The 15254-nt window shown below is 37.5% G+C and overlaps 1 protein-coding gene across 2 annotated transcripts; it reads left to right on the forward strand.

Annotated features, from left to right (window-relative positions):
* The first annotated feature begins 107 nt into the window (after positions 1-107).
* Positions 108-15238, forward strand: LOC102313107 (dpy-19 like 4). Of its 2 annotated transcripts, XM_005940934.3 has the most exons (20): positions 108-2333; positions 2461-2610; positions 4360-4484; positions 4573-4663; positions 4856-4977; positions 6610-6755; positions 6917-7040; positions 7132-7266; positions 7507-7638; positions 7765-7866; positions 7966-8039; positions 8141-8299; positions 9608-9727; positions 9828-9948; positions 12160-12216; positions 12308-12390; positions 12478-12610; positions 12922-13080; positions 13481-13496; positions 13640-15238. In XM_005940934.3, the coding sequence occupies exons 1-20, from the start codon at positions 2243-2245 to the stop codon at positions 13723-13725; spliced, it is 2226 nt and encodes a 741-aa protein (XP_005940996.1). In that variant the 5' UTR covers positions 108-2242; the 3' UTR covers positions 13726-15238. The 2 variants fall into 2 exon arrangements, with proteins under 2 accessions (XP_005940996.1, XP_005940995.1); XM_005940933.3 differs by having other exon boundaries at positions 13481-15238.
* Positions 15239-15254: the final 16 nt, after the last annotated feature.

Below are 15254 nucleotides of genomic sequence, written 5' to 3' on the forward strand. Positions count from 1 at the left end.
GTGATTCTTTTTTTGTCATTGTTTGTCATGTTAATAACCCAAATCACAAAGGACGCCTTTAGATTTGTCCATCACAGACATTGATTTGTATGCATGGTAATTACAAAAACACCACTTTTTTCTTAGTGATTCTACATTTCAATTTGTCCTAATGAGGTCACCCAGTACAGCTTTCTGTATAGGTCTTACATATAGAGCTGGCATTATTCATTAACCTTTTTTAATTGTATTTTCTTGGCTAACTTGTCCTGTTAGAATGTGCTACCTTCAAAAAGTAGAGCTGCAACTAAGTAATTAGTGTTTTGTTTTTAGTGTTTGTTTCAGTGTTTTGAATACTTTTGAAAACCTGGTTTAAAAAAAAAAAAGGGTTACTACAGTTACACAATTTTCTTTTTCCATAAGACTGTTATAGGGTCTGCAACTAGTTAGCTTTATTATTAATTTAAAATGTCTTTATAACAAAAAAAAAGAATAATAAACACTGAAAAAGATTTTATAAAATTTCCTAAAATAATAAATAAATGGTCAAATTGCTTGTACATAATTTCTTCACATTTTAAAAGGTGCAATTAGATCATTTCTTGCCATTTGTAAAAGAAAAAAGCCCCAAACAAACCCCAAAACAAAACACAATGAAAAACTACTATTAGACTTTTAAAATCTCCAAATAATTGTCTGATTTCTTTTGACTAACTTATAAAGGTGATATTTTTGTTTGATTTTTTTTACACGACCTTTTCCCTTTGTTATTTATTTATCATTTAAATTTTAAATGGCATATTATTTAAAAAAAATTGTAAAAATCTTTATTAATAAACACCCAAACACAAATAAATAAAGCATGTTAAAAAACATTTTGAAGAAAAGTGGAGCATTTAAGTAATACACATAAATAAACAGAAAATAATAAAGGAAATAACTTCTGTACCATAAAGAGTTGCTAACTAGTCAATAAACTTGAAAATTACACAAAAAATTAATGTTACGCTGGTGTCATATGAAAATCTGTAGAAAAAAAATCACTAGTTTTTACTTAAACAATATGTGTTTACATACTTTCATCGATTGTACAAATGGCAACTTGAAAGTTGTTCAAGAAGGTACTTTGAGAAAAGCATCTCAAATTTATATCTGTCCTTGCAACGAATTCTTAAGACAACAGATAAAAAAATAACTTATTCTATGATTCAGATATTAAAACATGTGCTCACCTTTTTTAATTTTATTAGTGTGTTCAGGTTATCAGGAAAGTAAAATTTGACCTGATAATGAAGGAAATGAAAATTAAATATTTTGGGAATATGTAAAAAACATACATATTTTACAATTATGGTTATCGGAAAAAGCCTATTGCTCTATTTATATGTTTGTTTGTTTTTTAAATATTGTAACTGATTTGTTAAAATGTTTTGGCTGTATTTGCAAATGATTATATTTTCTTTTTGTACTATTCATGTGTTTAGTCCGTTTTGTGCTTAAATATTATTCTCAATAAAAGTATTAAATTTCCCAGTTTTCATTAAGTAAAGGTTTACTCAAAACAAAACAAAAACAACACCCAAGGTACAGAGTATTTGCCAAAGGAAACACTATTAAATATAAACATGTCCTTGTATAAGATTATAATAACTGACAAGAAGCACTTCTAATATATATTTTTAAGAAAGTAAAAGTAATGAAAATGCAAAGAAATACCAATACAGTACTTTAAAAATACATAAATAGATATTTTTTTAAATGTCAGGTATCAATTTAATGGAAATTTGCTTTAAGAAATAATGCGAAAAAGAACACGTTAATGGCAGTGTTAAAACGTGGTCTGAATACTTTAGAAAGGTAAATGTTATTTATAATCAAAGTTATTTTATTTGTATTTATTTATTTTGCGTTTTGCTGGCGTTTATTTGTCTTAAATTAGACAAATATTCCATTGAGTTTTGTCTGGATTCTTCTTCGCTGCTTTCTGTTGTCATCTGCAACTTCCGCCCAGCAGTAGCGCTAACTTCAGTCCTCCACACAGGCACCACTAAACTAAACTCTGCAGCTGTGCTGCTGTCGTTCTACAAGTTCGTGAAGGATAAAATCTCTTGAGTAAAGTAACGTTTGGAGCCTGTCATCTGCTGAGTTTACCTTAAAGAGCTTATCTTATCGATTTGATCTTAGATTAGCTAAGTGCTTTTTAGTTAGCATGCTGCTGCCTCAACACACCAGACAGATCCTCTTGGCTTAATTTGATTTAGTCATGACTGAATTAAGATGCCGGAAATCAGAAACTTTGGAAGGAGATAATGAAGAGGAAGAGAAACAAAAGGAGTCGGAGCTGGAGACCAAACGTAAGTTGAGCTAACTTAGCAGTTTGCTAACTGAACATGAGCTGTGTAGCTTCCAGTGGAGAAACAGTTTAATGTCAGAGCACATTTCTGTGTCGATGCTGTGACAGCCAGTCTCTCTCTGCTCTAGCACCAGATGTTGAACAGGTGAATGGGTCCAGCGCTGCAGCGGCTGATGGCTCGCAGCAGAAAGATGAAGGTGAAGTTAAAGGCGGTCAGCATGAACAGGAAGAATCAAGCAGAGCCCAGTCATGTGTCAAAGCCAAGGGCTTATCTGCATGTAAGTCCATTTCTTACATACCAGCCCACTTCATACGCTGCCCAGTGGCGTTTAAAAAACAAACAATTTGATGGTCAGGTTCATGCTGTACAGTAATGGGGACCTATTATGCTTCCATGAAGTGATCCCCGTGAGACAAAAGCTTTAGTCTGCTGTAGATGCTCTGTTTCAGACAGTTTTCCTGCATTTGTAGCTCTGAATGATGTCAGTAAGAACATCTCAGGCGTGGAAGCTCCACCCACCTGCTGTTCAAACCCCCCGTTTGCAAGGTTCAGCCAGTCAGGGGGAGGAGAAGATGTGAATCATGCAAAGCCTTGTAGTTTAGTAGTTGTACTTTCAAATTAAGTTAAAAAAAAAAAAAAAAAGCTACATAAATGCATGTTTATGTATGTCATATTTTGGTGGCTCCATAGTGTAGTGTTTGCAATTTCAGAAGGAATAGCATTGAGTGTAAAAACTCGATGCCTCAGCTTATTTATGTGTTATTATGTTGGCATGTATGATTAAAGACATGAAATGACCGATTTAAATTTTCTACCTCCATTATTATTATTATTATTATTATTATTATTATTATTATTATTATTATTATCCTTTATGTGCTTTTATTGCATATCAGAAACACTGAAGAAAGCCATTGGATGAAACACATATCTTAATTTTTACTGTCATGCAAAATTAAAAATATTCTTTACATACTTGTGAGTGCTGACCTTCTCATTAATAGAGCTGTTTGATGTGCAGAGACACAGTTCGGCAAATGTGCCATGGGCGAGTTAAGGAAGTAGCCAGGGCAAGGTTGAGCAAGTTCTTTTTGGGCAAAGTACACTAATCGAGTTCCAGCTATGAAAGTTAGCTGGTTAGGTAAATAACAAATCAGTGAAGACAGCGCCACATAACGAATCCACAAAATACATAAAATCTTTAACCTAATTTTGCTCTGCAAGCAAGCTTTTCAGGAATGCTTGTGCCGTTCAAAAATAGTGAGAGAATGAAAGAGTGAACAGTTGAGATGCTGAGACAAACTGAAGCGCTGGGGCCCGAAACATTAAGGGAAGTGTGAGGAGGAAGGGGGCTCTGTGCTCAAACATGGTAAAAGGCAACCGAGCCTACTGTGAGCACACCCTTAGAAAGCTTAGTAAATGTTAGACGCTGTAGGAGAGTAATTGAAAATGCTTCAAATACAGATAAGAGAGGTATCAAAAGTACAACCAGGTGCTGAAACACATGCCATGGTGACTCAGTGAAGTAACAGAAGTCGACTGTCCTGCAGTGGTGTTGGATCAAATGTACTAAAACATATGTCTCGACTTCATGAGTCATGAAATATTGCATCTGTGGCTTCCAGTAAACACTGAAATTGCAGTTAAGTGTATTTTTCCATCTCGCAGAGTTTTTGTACATACGTCACCAAATTTGTATGTACTGTAAGATTTTTAGACATCTCTGAAGAAGTTTTGTTTTTTTGCACGTGTTGCAATGTGTAGGAGACTAAATATAAAATGTCTCTGGCTGTACTTTGGTGGCAGGTGTAATGTTATTTTTTGTGTGTTATTTTTGTCATAGTAGTATATATGATATTGATCTCTCTGTTCAGCTCAGTTTGCAGCTACAAAGAGAAATAGTGTGTGGTAGAAAATGGTTATTTAAAGTGTGTGAGTCAAAAATCTTTCCTCTCACATTTAAGACCTACAGAAGCTTTTTTTGTTGATGATGTTGTTTTTTACTGTTAATGCTTCTTCTCCTCAGCTGTTTTCTTACAGCGGCTAGTTCGGGTGTTCTTTGGATGTCTGGCATCTGTTGCCTGTGGCATGCTGTATGCAGTGTATCTGTCCACATATCATGACAGGAAGTTCTGGTTTTCAACTCGACAGGTGGGTGACTTTTTTTTCTTTTCCTTTTTTATCTTTACTTTGCTGCCCAATCGTACGAGCTCTAAAATTTACTTTGTATATTTCTAAGGAGCTGGAACGTGAAATCACTTTCCAGGGAGGCAGTGGGGTCTATTATTACTACTACAAGCGTTTGATCGCAGCACCATCCTTTGAGCGAGGTACGAGCACACTGCCTGCTTCATGAAAGGCTTAGCGAATTTTCAATATTTTTTCCAGATTTTTATTCTTGGACTCTATTATAGAGTAGATTTATATGATTCAGAGTTTAAAATAGTCCACAGATAGCACAGATAATGACTTTAATGTTCCGCTTTCCTTATGACTCAGCTCTGTTGTTTTGTGTTTTACAGGGTTTTATGAGCTGGTGGTAGATAACAGGACCGTTTCAGGTCAGACCATTAACGCAGTCGAGCGTTTGTCTCTTTATCCGGAGCTCATCACAAGCTTCATATACAGAGTCACAGGCAGCCAGGTGAGGATTTATTTAATCAGATTTTACATTTCCTGGGTTGTCTTCTTTGTGTGTGTATTTCAAAGCAAAATGAAGCATAAAAACCACTGTGACGTCCACTCTCATTCTTGGAGGCTGAGTGTCTTCTCTTTCAATAAGCAAGGTTTGTCCCTGGGTCCATAAATAGTAAAATGTTGATTTGGGTCCTTAAAAGGACTGAGTCTTTAAATTCATAAAAGAACCTTCTGTCTGGACAGAAGGTTCTTTCATCTTCAGGGGAAACAACCCATTAGTTCTCTTTGCTTTCTCCATTCACTTTTGTCTGGAAATAGCCAGAATAGTTCAGTTGACTCAAAATGCAGAGCTGAAGATGTAATGTGACCTTCAGTGTTTGTTTTTGTAGTCATTTTCGTGAGGCATTAGAAATACTGGGGGGTTGGGTTAATGGCAGCAGAAAAGGGAGAAGAGTGGGACAAAAGTTCCTTTGCCAAACTGAGCAATGCTGCTTTTTTATTTCCATTTATTTGACTTTAATGGTGTAGGAGCATTTAGCTAACTATAATGTTTGGTATTCAGCTGCAAGGTCTGAATGTTGGCAATGTTTCTATGCATTTCCAGTTCCGATAAGTCTGTTTCTGTCAGGTTGTGCTCCTCGTATTCAAATATTTGGGCTTTTTTGGCTTTAATTTGTCAAACAAAAATACTTAAGATGAGATATTTAAGATATAGTTCTGATGTTAGTGCTTCAGTGCACTGTTTTAGTGGTTTGCGCTTTTTAATATTAAAGGAGTGCATAAGACAATGCTTTAACTCACCATTTCTGTTCATTTGAAACTGATAGATATAGAAGTTTTTCCCTTTTTGTACGTATAAATTACATAAAAATAGTTTAAAATGAAAGGCGTTAAAGTCCTAACTATAACAGCTGTACAAATGCAAGTATCCTGAGTATGTTAGAGCAGGGATATGAGAGAGAGCAGAACATTTCCATATTTAGTTTGCATTTGTGTGTCATGTGCAGCAGCAAAGAGAATCAAGTATTACGTTTAAAGTGTGCAATTTTGCACATAAAATACAATCTCTTTGCAGTGGTTTAGTATTTTAATTATGTTCCTTAATGGCTTATAGATGTGGAGAAAACATAAATGGTTTGACTGCATAACAAAAGTCTGGCTTACAGCAGAGAATGGAAATCCAAATAGAAACTAGTGGTACAGAGGCCGTACACACCCGTGTTAAACGCACTGTACATGGAAAAAGCAAAGAGAGTGTGGGAATATGTTAGTACAAGTCCTAAAACTCAAACTGGTCAAACTTCAGTATAATTTATGCTTTGATAAGTCTTGGAGCAATAAGGCTGCCCAAACAAAGCAGACCCTGTTTTACTGCCACAGCTGATTAACCCAGCTTACCTACGTCAGCTGAGCTGTTTTCATCAGTGTTTTTGGCATTAAGCATCTGCCTCTAGGCTTCTGCAGGAGTAAATGTTGCTGCATTAGTTCTGCTAGCTATGGACATCATTACAATGAAGTGATTAGGAGTGAAAAATCACAATTAAAAGTGGCTTCATTCTGCCACTTTAAGGTTTGACCACAGACACTTTTTAAGGATCACCGTCTTTGTCTTTTTCCACTGCTTCCCTTGATAAAACAGGATTTTGTGGAACCGATTTACTTCTACATTGGAGCAGTTTTGGGCCTGCAGGCGGTCTACGTCACTGCCCTCTTTGTGTGCAGCTGGGTGATGAGTGGCACCTGGGTGGCTGGCATGTTGGCCGTGGCCTGGTATGTGATCAACAGGTAAGGTGAACAAACGTTTCCTTAAGCATGAAGTTTCTTTGCCTGTCTGTTCATGTTTTCTCATTCCAGTAAAACCTTTCTGGTGACTAATGCTACAAACATCCTCCTCTATTAAAATGATTAATAAAGTTGTATTTAATTCTGTTTCTTTTCTCCCACAGAGCAGATACAACCAAAGTGGATCATGCTATTCCTCTGCGGGACAACTGGGCTCTGCCTTACTTCTCCTGGCAGGTCACAGCTTTGACTGGATTCCTGAGAAACAAAATCGGCTCTTCAACTGAGGTGAGCCCCTCATGAGCCTCATTAACACACACAAAAAAAGAAGTAATGTGAGCTAGAACTTGCACTAATGATTGAGTCTCATTCTCTGTAGATGTTCTGCTATCTTACCATGAGTGCCACCACCTTCACCTTCCTCCTGGTCTGGGAACACAGTCACTACGTGCTCTTCATCCAAGGCTTCTGTCTTTTTCTACTTGATTCTTTTGACCTGGTGCCACCACGTAAGGTAACACAGTTGTAGCTTGAACTTCTGAAATTTCATACAGTTTTCTTCAGAAATTGCAGCAGGTTCTTACTCTATATTACTTTAAACTAACAATTTTGCATTTATGATGTTTTTTAATGCAACTTGTGGGTTTAAAACAGGGAAAATCCTGCCGACTGTTTAAATAAAACTGTGTTTTATTTTCTCTTCTCTGATTGGCTGTCTTTTTCTTCTTCATCTCTCCATTTCTGGGATGAACAGATAGCTGACATCCACAAGGTGTACCTCAGCTCCTTGTTCCTGGCCTACATGTTCCAGTTTCAGAACACAGCCCTGCTCAGCTCGCCTCTGCTCAGCCTCCTCATTGGCTCAGTTCTTGCGAGGTACTTCCAGGTAGAGTTAGCTTCCCCCTCGCAGCTCAGTCATGACATTAGATAAACTCTTTAAAGTGAAAATTGTTTTCAGCTTGGAGCTTTTCAAATGGGAGTAGCTCCATTAACATTTGCACTTTTTTTCTAGCAAAGGATGAAGGTGGGTCCTCTTGTGGCAAGAGTGATGAAGCTCTTCCTACATTTTTACCTGGTCTTCACCTCTGGGATCACCTACAGTTATTTGGTCAAGGTAAGTCATATGGGAGCAGGGCATCTGTGTAGCATTCAGTGGCTGATACTCAGTTTCAGTTTTTGGGTTGAATGCAGTGTTTTGTTTTTTTATTTACAGAAACTAATTGCTGCAAATGAGAGCGACTTCATATTGAAGTTCCTTGAAGTAAAATTTGGACTCAACACAACAACGTGAGTCGTGTTTTTTGTTATTGACTTAGAGCAGTAACCTTATTAGTGAGAACTAATCTGATGTAATCTAACATAATAATCTTCTTTTTTCTTCTCTTCAGCGACTTTGTCCCCAACTTCCTCTTGTGCCAGGAGAGTTTCCAAACGCCCGGTCAGGACTTATTTCTACGTCTGACGCAGGCCTCGGTCCTCCCCTTCTACTTCCTCGTGCTCACCGTGTGCCTGCTTTCAGCCTTACAGGCAATCTACAGAAGGCTCAGGTGAAACACTCGTGGTGCAAAATCTTTCTGGTCTAACAACAGACAGCACCATGCTGTCATGAGCTGGTTTCTGAAGTCTTGTTTTAAAGCCTCAAGTTGCCTAGTTGCTCAAGTTGCCAACAGCATAAACATGGTAAAGAAGTGGAGATAAGGTGAACCTGATCCACGTTACTAGACCAATTGCAGCAGCTGAATTGGCACACCTGTCACTAAGTTACCAAACCACTAACTTAACAAAACCTTTGGACAGGCTAACTACGTAAGTCGTAAAAAGCTCCTTTATAGTTGTTACTCATAATAATACATTTATTTGTGCAGCACTTTTTAAAAAGCACAGTTACAAAGTGCTTCACAGTTTGAATAAAAGTGACACATTTAATACAAACACATAATCAACATACAGTCATTCATTTATTCCAGCATGCACACTTCTATACATTCATTAGATGGAGAGTATGGCCAAAATTAATCGGAGAAGTATTAATAAAAGGCTAACGTTTAAAACTAATTTTTCAGATGTTGTTGAAAGCACAGACTCTCCCGATGGCTGTTCCAAGGTTCAGACCCTATAATCTCAAAAGCATGGTTACTTCTGATTTTTCAATGAGAGAGGATGATCTAAGAAGCTGTTGAGACTCCTCTTATAAGGTTTCAGTAGCTCTGCTGTGTTAGCAGTAGCCTGGCCGTGTAGCACTTGATGAGTTGTGTCTGAATTTTGAAGTGAATTCTGAATTTCATTGGAAGCCAGTGAAGGGAAGCAAAGATGGAAATGATGTGCAAACGCCTGCTAGTTCTCATTAGCAGCCTGCATTCTGGACCAGTTGAAGTTGGATTAGTAAGATTTGAGAGATGCAAATAAAAATAGAGTTACAATACTCAAGGCAGGTGAAAATTAAAGTGTGCACTAAAAGTTCAAAATGAATAAATGACAGTACAGGATTTTTGCAGTTTCTCTTTTATGAAGGAAACAAGACTGGATGAACTTAGAGAGATGAAATTCAAAGTTCAGATGTTGATCAACAATGATAACCAGCTTTCCAACAGATGAGCTGATATTGTGGGAAATTGAATGAAATTAAATGTTTGTACCAAACTATTGAATTGAACTGAATATGCAAATTGATAACAAATGCAGTCTTCATGTGTCTAGTAGAGTAATAATTAACTGGTAGTTGATACTATGTTAGCAAAATGTGTTTGCCCAATAACACAGTGACATATGCTGGTGACTCTTGTGTTGTTGTTGTTTTTAAGCAGTCATTATATTTATACTTTTGGCTAAAATCTTAATGTAATTTTCCCTCACAGCGGTCAGCCATTGTGCAAAACCTATAGCCTTGAAAATGGAGGAATAGGAGAGAAGCCAGAGGTCGTCTATCATGTTTTCCACACCATGCTGTTTGGGGGTCTCGCTCTGCTCTTCGATGGGTACGTTGGGGTTTTTTTTTTGTTTTTTTAATAATTGAGGTTTGTTCACCATATGTTATTCAGCACAGCTTTTCATCGCCTATGTTCTTCTGTCTTGCAGGATGAAGTATTTATGGACACCATACGTCTGCATGTTTACAGCATTTGGGGTTTGTTCTCCTGACCTCTGGATGACAGTGTTTAAGTGGCTCAAACTGAAGTCCATCCACCCTGTAGTATTGGTATGGATGTTTGTTTATAGTGCATGAGAAACAAAACCAAATGTCTTAAAGTAAACAGGTTTCTTTTAATACAGTCTGCACAGAAGGGGAGGTTTAGGTATATACCGTCTCTTTAACTTACCTTTATGCTAAGTTTCCAAACAAATAGTATATTATCTATAAATTGCCGGTAATATCCAAAGGAATGAATGGATCCTGTCACAGTTTGTCATTCCTGAACTCAAATGAGATATTTGAACTGTTTTATTCGGGCTTCAGAGCTGTTCACAGCACTGAAACAGCTTTGTTGAAACTGACCGATGATCTGTTACTCCCATTAGATTCAGGTGATAATGCAGTACTGATTTTGTTGGACCTCTTCACTTGTTCAGATGCTGTCTTGTGGATAGGACTTTCTGTATGCCTATTGTGTGTATCACTCCTTGCCCATTTGTCTTGTGGGGTCCCTCAGGGCTCTATCCTGGGCCCAGTCCTCTTCTGTTCATATCAGCTTCTATTGGTAGTATTAGGAGCCATATTATTTCATTTCATTTCTATGCTGATGAAGACAGTAGAGAATCTCAGGATTTCTTACTATCTTGAAGAAATTAAAGGTTAGATGACTAAACAGTGACAAATCTTTGGTCCATTCAAATCTAGTTCTTTTGCCAATATTTTAGATAATCTCATCCCATATTTATGGTAAATGGACTGATACCTGTGGAGTACTTATTCCCTCTAACTGAGCATTCAAAGCACGTTTTATTTCAAACATCACTCACCCCCAATTACACACATTCAGACAAGTGATTTTTTTTCTACACCTAATTCTATTGTCTAATTTTTGCACCCAGACTCTAACTCCAATTGATTTGTCTGGGTAACTCAGGGCTCTGGCCAACAGACTGTATCAAATTAGACCTGGATGTTATTTTTGACTCAAAGTTTTGCTTTGACAAGCAAGTTAAGAGTCAATGCCAAACTCAAATCTTTCCTGTCTTTTCGTGTTCTGGAAAAAGTCATCTGTGCTTTTATTATTTCACATCTGGATTATTGTACCTCACTATACCTAGATCTCCCTCTGTTTTTTTGCAGATGGTTGCACAGTAAGAATGCTGACTGGCACTACCAAATATGAGCCCATCAGCCCAGTCGTAGCCTCACTGCACTGGCTTCCTGTTTATTTTAGAATTCAGTTTAAGATTTTACTGATTGTTTTAAGGCCCTTAATGGGAAAGCCCTGGCTTATATTACAAGTCATGTTCTCTAAATGTTACATGTCCCAAGGTTGTGCCTCAAACAACAAAGTTACAGAGCCTTTACAGTCACTGCTCCACAATTGTGGAATCGGTTACACCTTGACATAAAAATAGCACCCTACATTTCTCTTTTTAAGTCTAGGCTCATACCCCATCTAAACTCTGTCCTTTTTTAACCAGCTTATGGTGGTTGTTGTCCTTATTTTGTATTCCTGGCTGTAGCGCAGGAAGTACAGGTAGAGCAAGTAGCCTAATGATTGGAAGGTTGGTGGTTCGATCCCTAGCTGCTCCACTCTTCTTGCCACTTATCATTGGGCAAGATGATAACCCCAAGTTGCTCTCCAGTGCATCCATTGGAGTGTGAAAGTGTGTGACTGCTAGATAGAAAGCATTTCAGAAGGTGTTTGTGTGAATAGGTGAATGAGGCATGTTGTAAAAAGCGCTATTTAAGTCCAGAAAATAGAAAATAAAACACATTTACCATGCGTTTGCTTATTGTTGAAAGCCTCATTATTCTGTATTGTATTTGTTTTCACTTTTTACTTATCTTTATCATTATCTTTAAATCGTTTTTTGGCTTATAACATGAAGTAAGAACTTAAAGAAGAAGCTAAAAGAAGATACTGAAACATCAAAGTTAAAGATGAACTTTATTATAATCGTTTTGGTATAAGCAGCTTAAATGAAGAGGAATAACGTATTATAATACAATATGACAAAATAGATCTCTCAATAAAGTAAAAATTACACAGAAAGAAGTTCACTTAAATAAAGAAGATAACATAAAGACATTCAGTAAGTAAAAGGAGGCAGTAGAAGTAAAAATACGTTTACAAAAATCTGAATATATTACAAAACAGTTCAATAAATACATTAAAGCTAAATTTAAAAAAATGTTTTTCCCCTCATGAAGAGAAAGGAGTAAGTATCGACACAGTTGCTAACCGTGTTTTCTTTTCTTTTTACCCTCCAGTCCTTGATTCTGAGCACAGCTGTTCCCACAATCATTTGCTTCAGTTTGTGGAGAGAGGTGAGGCGTTCAGCCCCTTTTACGTGGGAGCTCTTTATGTTAGACACACTTTATATCTCCTGCGTAACGCTCTTTCTCTCCCATTCTGCAGTTCTCTCCTCGCGTCTTAGCAGAGTTATCAGAACTGCAGGAGTTCTACGATGGAGACACAGTGGAGCTGATGAGCTGGATCAAGTGGGTCTTTAGAACTTCCTGTATTTATAAAGATATTTGTAAAGTATTTTATCATGGCATCAACCATCGTCTTTCCTCCTCATGTAGGTCACAGGCTCCGGTGGCAGCTGTGTTCGCAGGCAGTCCACAGCTGCTGGGAGCAGTGAAGTTGTGTTCGGGTTCAGCTGTAACTAGTTTACCTCTTTATTCAGACATCAACCTGCTGAAGAGGACTGAAGATGTGAGTTATCATTGACAACATATCTGTTACCTTAACAGTGCTGCTGTCAAGAAGATACTTGTGTCTTATAATCAGCTATAAAAAATGCCTGTTAGTCATATTGGTTAAAGTGCTGAATGTGAATTTTAGTCCAAACAGAGACTGGTGTTCCACATGTTTCAAAGTAAATTATTAGTTTTATTGTTGGGTCTTTAAAATGTAAAGCACCTTAAACTGGCTGTTTTTGTGATTTGGCGCAACACAAATAATATTGAAATGAAATTAACTGAAGTTTAACAGAAAATAAAAGGAGGTAATCTTTCCTTTCCCAGGCGTACCAGGTGTACGCAATGAGATCTGCAGAGGACATCTACAAGCTCCTGACCGCCCAAAAAACGAACTACGTGATCATCGAAGAGTCGATTTGTAATGAGCTCACTATTAATAAGGGCTGTAGGATCAAAGACCTGCTCGACATCTCCAACGGACATGTGAGTTTAAACCCTTTCCTCCGTTATAGATTTCTTACAGATTGGACAATTTTGAGTGGATATCAATAATATGGTCCTCTGTTGTACACACACCTACTGATTAGATCTTTTGAAGATGGTTGACCTTAAAGGAAAAGGAGCTAAAATAGCATGTTTCAGACAGTGGCTACACTAAGAACCCAGAGTATGATCAATGAAGATTATTTTTAACTTTAAATCATGCATAGCTACTCTAGCGGAGTCCAAGAATAAATAATTTTCTGCTACTACTTTGTTATTAGTATTGCTTATCCAATCATGTAGCCATAATCAAGACATTAGTTGCAGAATATTTTGCAAACTCTACAGAATTCGAGTCTTTTATACTTTCACTCATGATCTGTATGTTTGTCTCTTGCAGATCGTCTATGACAAAGGTGAGATATACTCCTTCTCCAAATATGGACGATTCTGCCACGAGATAAAGATGAACTACTCGCCCTACACAAACTACTTCACACGAGTTTTCTGGAACCGCTCGTACCACGTCTACAAAGTGAACTCTGTCATCTCCTTTCAGTACTGACGGCCAAGCGTGGCTCTGCCCCTCCTCAGGTGTTCCTGATCGTATCCACAGATCGGCACACCGGGGCGAAAAAACTCTGATTATCATGGTGTCAGTGGGGAAGCTGCACATTCAAACACAAACAGTGAGGCTCAGCTGAGCACACTGCACCGGCCAAACAACATGTATGGACGGCCATATTATTAATCACTGTACTGTAGTTTTATAAGCCATGTGTTACTGTTAATGTTACTATGAATGGTTTCAATGAAGGTGTGAGTCGCAGAGATCAGTGTAGGCTGAGAAGGGGAAAGTGTTTGCCATGAAATGAAGCAGCCAGAGGTTTAATCCTGTTCACTGATTGGCCCTTTTGTGCTGACAGTGATTGGATAGGATGCATAATTATGTTCCTTTCCTTTATTTTCAATCACTTTTATCAAGTTTATTTTTTTAAACACCTGCAAAACTGTAGACCTTTGAATCAACATCAGTTAGGGTGCTGATTAAAAAATTATGGCATTAGCATTTAGCTCAAACCAGAGCTCCACAGACACTCCAGTGTGGCTCTTGACCCTTTTTTTTTGGGGGGGGGGGGGGGTTAAACTCCTTTTCTTGGGGAAAAATCTTTATGCATTTAATTTGATTTTTGTCTTAAATGTTTTGCTTTTCTGTTCTGTTCATGTGTTATAATCACGCTACTGTTGTCTACTTAAAGAGAAATGGGTGTCTTCTGTCTAAATTATGAATTTCATGTATTATACTAGCATAGTTGGATCATTTTTGTCTTGATTTAAAGGAAATAATTAGACTGAATCACTGAGCTAATAATCATAATCGGCAATCAAGAATTTCAAAATGAAAGTGCTTTATAACAGGATAACACGTAAGATTAGTCAGAATAGTTTTTCGCTTGATTATGTAATTTTAAGGTTACCAAAAAACCAAATAGTGACAAGCATACATGCTCTTGCTTTCTGTCATGTTCTGCCTTTGTTTGCTTATGAAATACTCATGCAGTGCATGTGTACGCGCTGTTCTTTGAAGGGTTGTTGCTGCTTTGGTCGGCTTTCGTGGGAAAGGCGTCTCTCTGTACTGTTTGCTGCTTGTTGTGTGCTCTGATCTGTTAAAGGGAAGTGGAAGAAGACTGTCCAGAAAAGTGTTATCAGTTTTTATTTGTTACTGCTGCCTGAAATCTACTGAAAATAACTGATATCTGAAGTAGGCATGTCTTTACACACACATTTATATGTCTGAACTCACTGGTTGCTCCTATTGTGCTCTGCTTTTTTTATTTTATTTCTTTGACATGAGATGGTTGTATTCATGGCCTATATAAAAAGGGTTGACTGAACTACCCAGGACTTGCACAACCTTCTGCAATCTTCTAAACTGAGCTTTTTCAGCATTTTAAGGTGGTGGAGGCTGGTCCTGGATGCCTTATGTAAAGACATGGCTGCCATGTCTGTATTCATCACTTCCAGGCATGACTGATAATTTCCTATCCCCGAGCTGTTACCTTAGGGTTTTGGTGATGAATTCCTCTTGGTGCTGTCATACAGATAACAAGGTGGCCGTGTGGTGAGTGTGTGAGGTGAATAAATATAACACTGAGCTCTTCTCGTGTGGTTCT

Source organism: Haplochromis burtoni, unplaced genomic scaffold (assembly GCF_018398535.1).
Source record: "Haplochromis burtoni strain Fernald_Lab_line unplaced genomic scaffold, NCSU_Asbu1 Contig_171, whole genome shotgun sequence".
NCBI lineage: Eukaryota > Metazoa > Chordata > Actinopteri > Cichliformes > Cichlidae > Haplochromis > Haplochromis burtoni.

Bases quoted from the DNA above. Each gene is read 5' to 3' on its own strand.
- LOC102313107 (XM_005940933.3), top strand. From the start codon at position 2,243: ATGACTGAATTAAGATGCCGGAAATCAGAAACTTTGGAAGGAGATAAT. The intron at 8,040-8,140 runs GTGAGTCGTGTT...TCTTCTCTTCAG, and splicing joins TTTGGACTCAACACAACAAC to CGACTTTGTCCCCAACTTCC. The intron at 13,081-13,480 runs GTGAGTTTAAAC...TGTCTCTTGCAG, and splicing joins TCGACATCTCCAACGGACAT to ATCGTCTATGACAAAGGTGA.